The sequence below is a fragment of the Stegastes partitus genome, unplaced genomic scaffold (genome assembly GCF_000690725.1).
Source record: "Stegastes partitus isolate 25-593 unplaced genomic scaffold, Stegastes_partitus-1.0.2 Scaffold818, whole genome shotgun sequence".
In the NCBI taxonomy this organism is placed as follows: domain Eukaryota; kingdom Metazoa; phylum Chordata; class Actinopteri; family Pomacentridae; genus Stegastes; species Stegastes partitus.
Window position 1 is genome coordinate 308,439 of NW_007578549.1, and position 2,871 is coordinate 311,309.

General features: G+C 45.5%; 1 protein-coding gene across 1 annotated transcript; it reads left to right on the forward strand.

Annotated features, from left to right (window-relative positions):
* Positions 1-897: 897 nt before the first annotated feature.
* Positions 898-2,355, forward strand: LOC103365200 (uncharacterized). Its single transcript, XM_008292570.1, has 2 exons — positions 898-1,254; positions 1,387-2,355. The coding sequence occupies exons 1-2, from the start codon at positions 1,069-1,071 to the stop codon at positions 2,239-2,241; spliced, it is 1,041 nt and encodes a 346-aa protein (XP_008290792.1). The 5' UTR covers positions 898-1,068; the 3' UTR covers positions 2,242-2,355.
* The last annotated feature ends 516 nt before the right edge of the window (positions 2,356-2,871 follow it).

The following is a 2,871-nucleotide window of genomic DNA, read 5'->3' on the forward strand; positions in this document are numbered from 1 at the left end:
CGTAAGACCTATGGAGCTGTGCTGTATTTAAGGTGGGACACCAGCCTTGGAATTGATGTCAGATTTGTTGAATCCAAAGCCAAGCTGACACCATTGGATCAAAAAGGAGATGCAGTCAAAGCTGAGATCTGTGGTGCGGTCTTTGCAGCCAGAATCAGAAAATATTTTGAGAAGCATAGTAGAATGGAAGTGGAGCGCTGGATTCATTTAGTGGACAGTCAAACAGTCTTGGGGGCCATCCAAAGAGAGAGTTATGGGTACCAAAGCTTTTTCGTAAACCACGTTGGTGAGATCCAGAAGGCTGGACCAGTGGAAGACTGATGGTGGATTCCTGGAAAACTAAATATTGCTGACATCATAACAAGAGGAAGCTCTCTTGAAGAACTCAGAGGAGATTCCACATGGCAAAATGGGCCAGAGTTTCTGAGGTGGCCACTGGAAGAGTGGCCCATGAAGTCAGGTGGAGAGATTGCAGCACTGGCCAGAGATGGTGTGAACAAACTTCAGAGAAAAGCCTTCACAGCAGCAGCAACCAGAGCTCAAGCAAAGCAAAGAGAGAAGAACAGTGACCTGCAGGCCTCACAGGAAAGTTTGGAGGCGGAGATTAAAAAGGGAGTGAACTCAACCTGTATTGCTGAAACAACACCACCTGCTGGCTGGAGTAAGAACCTCATACAGGTAGAAAGATTCAGTAGCCTGTCCAAACTGATAAATGTCATTGCCTGGGTGCATCGAGCTGCCAAGAAGTGGCTGGAGATGAAAAAACATGGCCAAAGGCAGGTGAAAGGCAAGCTAACTGTCTTGACAGTGAAGGAACGGGAAGATGCCCTCAACGACCTCTTTCTTGGTACACAAGAAGGTGTCACCTTTCTAGACGCAGCTTTAAACAGGCTTGTAGTGTACAAAGATGTTTCATCTGGACTCTTAGTCTGTGGTGGCAGGAGCCAACTGTTTAATGAACACAAAACTGCTGTTCCAATTATACCATACAAAGCTTGGGTGTCAACACTGATAGCACGAGAAGCCCATAAAGCTAATCATGAAGGTGTAGCAGGAACCCTTCTCAGGATGAGGAAAAGAGCCTGGGTGTCAAAAGGTCGAAGACTCGCGAAGCAAGTGGTTGACAGCTGTGTGGTCTGCAGGAAAATCAGAGCAAAACAGTGTGAACAGATCATGAGTGACCTTCCACCTGAGAGAACAACCCCAGCTTACCCGTTTGAATTTACAACAATGGATCTGTTTGGGCCATATAAGGTAAAAGATGAAGTGAGGAAAAGAATCACACTCAAAATCTGGGGCATTGTGTTTTGCTGCATGGCTTCGAGAGCAGTGCACACTGATGTTGTCAGTGACCAGTCATCTGAAGGGTTTCTGCTTGCTTATCAGAGATTTACTGCACTCAGAGGACACCCCAGAAAACTGTGGTCAGATCCTGGCACAAACTTTGTGGGGGCCAAGCCTGCACTTGAAGAGCTTCAAAAATTTCTAGGTAAGTTGAACAAGACTGAGATTGAAGAGCAGGCTTCCAAGCATGGAACAGAGTGGTCTTGGAAATTCCATCCTGCAGGGTCACCCCATAGAAATGGGGCAGCAGAAGCAGCAGTCAAGCTTGTGAAGCGAGCCCTAAGCAACCTTGGCGGTGATGGAAGCCTCAAGTGGGGAGAATTCCAGACTTTCCTCTTCATGGCGGCAAATCTGGTGAATGAAAGGCCTATAGATGCAAGAGTACAGAGCCTGGAGGACTGTGTGGAATACATCAGCCCAAATTCTCTTCTGTTGGGACGAGCCGGGCCAAAAGGGGACCCAGGAGACTTCCAGTTTAAAGGTTATCCATACAGAAGACTCCAAATTATCCAGGAAGAGGTAGATAAATTTTGGAAAAAGTGGTGCCAGTTAGCAGGCCCTAACCTTTTCATAAGGAGCAAGTGGCACACCAAAATGCGAAATGTTGCTGTGGGTGATGTGGTTTGGCTGGCTGACCAAAACGCGCTGAGGAATCAATACAAGGTGGCCAGAGTGGTCAGTGTAAATGTTGACGAGAAAGGCATTGTGAGAGATATAAACGTAAGGATCTTTCCCAGCTACCCTGTCCCAATCAAAAGGTCAACGTCAGGAGAAGGATCTACTGGACGAGAAATGCTTTCAAGTAAAATTCCTGCTACAATCCTGCACAGGGACGTCAGACGCTTGGTGATTCTGCTTCCCATTGAAGAACAGCAAGAACTTGAAAGACTGTCATGACCTCCTTGGGTTTGTTAACCAGGAGGTCAAGTGGGAGGTGTTAAGTTATGAATTAGATTATGCTGTGTGCATATGTATTTATTTGTTCATTTAATTTTTCACCTATAGTTCAATTTTTTTTTACTAGCAGCAAGAGGGCAGTGCTGCCATTTTTGAGTGAGTCGGTGTCAGCTCAGGGCTGAAGAAGAGAAGAAGGCTTCATTAGTGGGTCCTGGGCAGGTGTGTTTCCTTTGTTCTTCATTGTGCTGATGACCGCAGNGGTGTCAGCTCAGGGCTGAAGAAGAGAAGAAGGCTTCATTAGTGGGTCCTGGGCAGGTGTGTTTCCTTTGTTCATTGTGCTGATGACCGCAGAGACGCCACTGGTAGGTTGAGACAGTTTCAACTATATTCAAAGGATTAAATTGTAATTGCCAATTTGAGTTATGTTATGTTGGGATGTTAAATGGTTGTTGATAGATTAATTAATTAATTAATTAATATGGGTTTGTGTGTGTTTCTTTCTTTTAAGGTTATCAACTATTGACCACTCAGCCTGATTCCTTTCTGAAAAAATGAAATAAAAAATGGAAATGAGTGAAGCTAACCAGCGTCCTCTGTGGTCGTCAATGCCGAGCTGGGTTTAGGCGGACA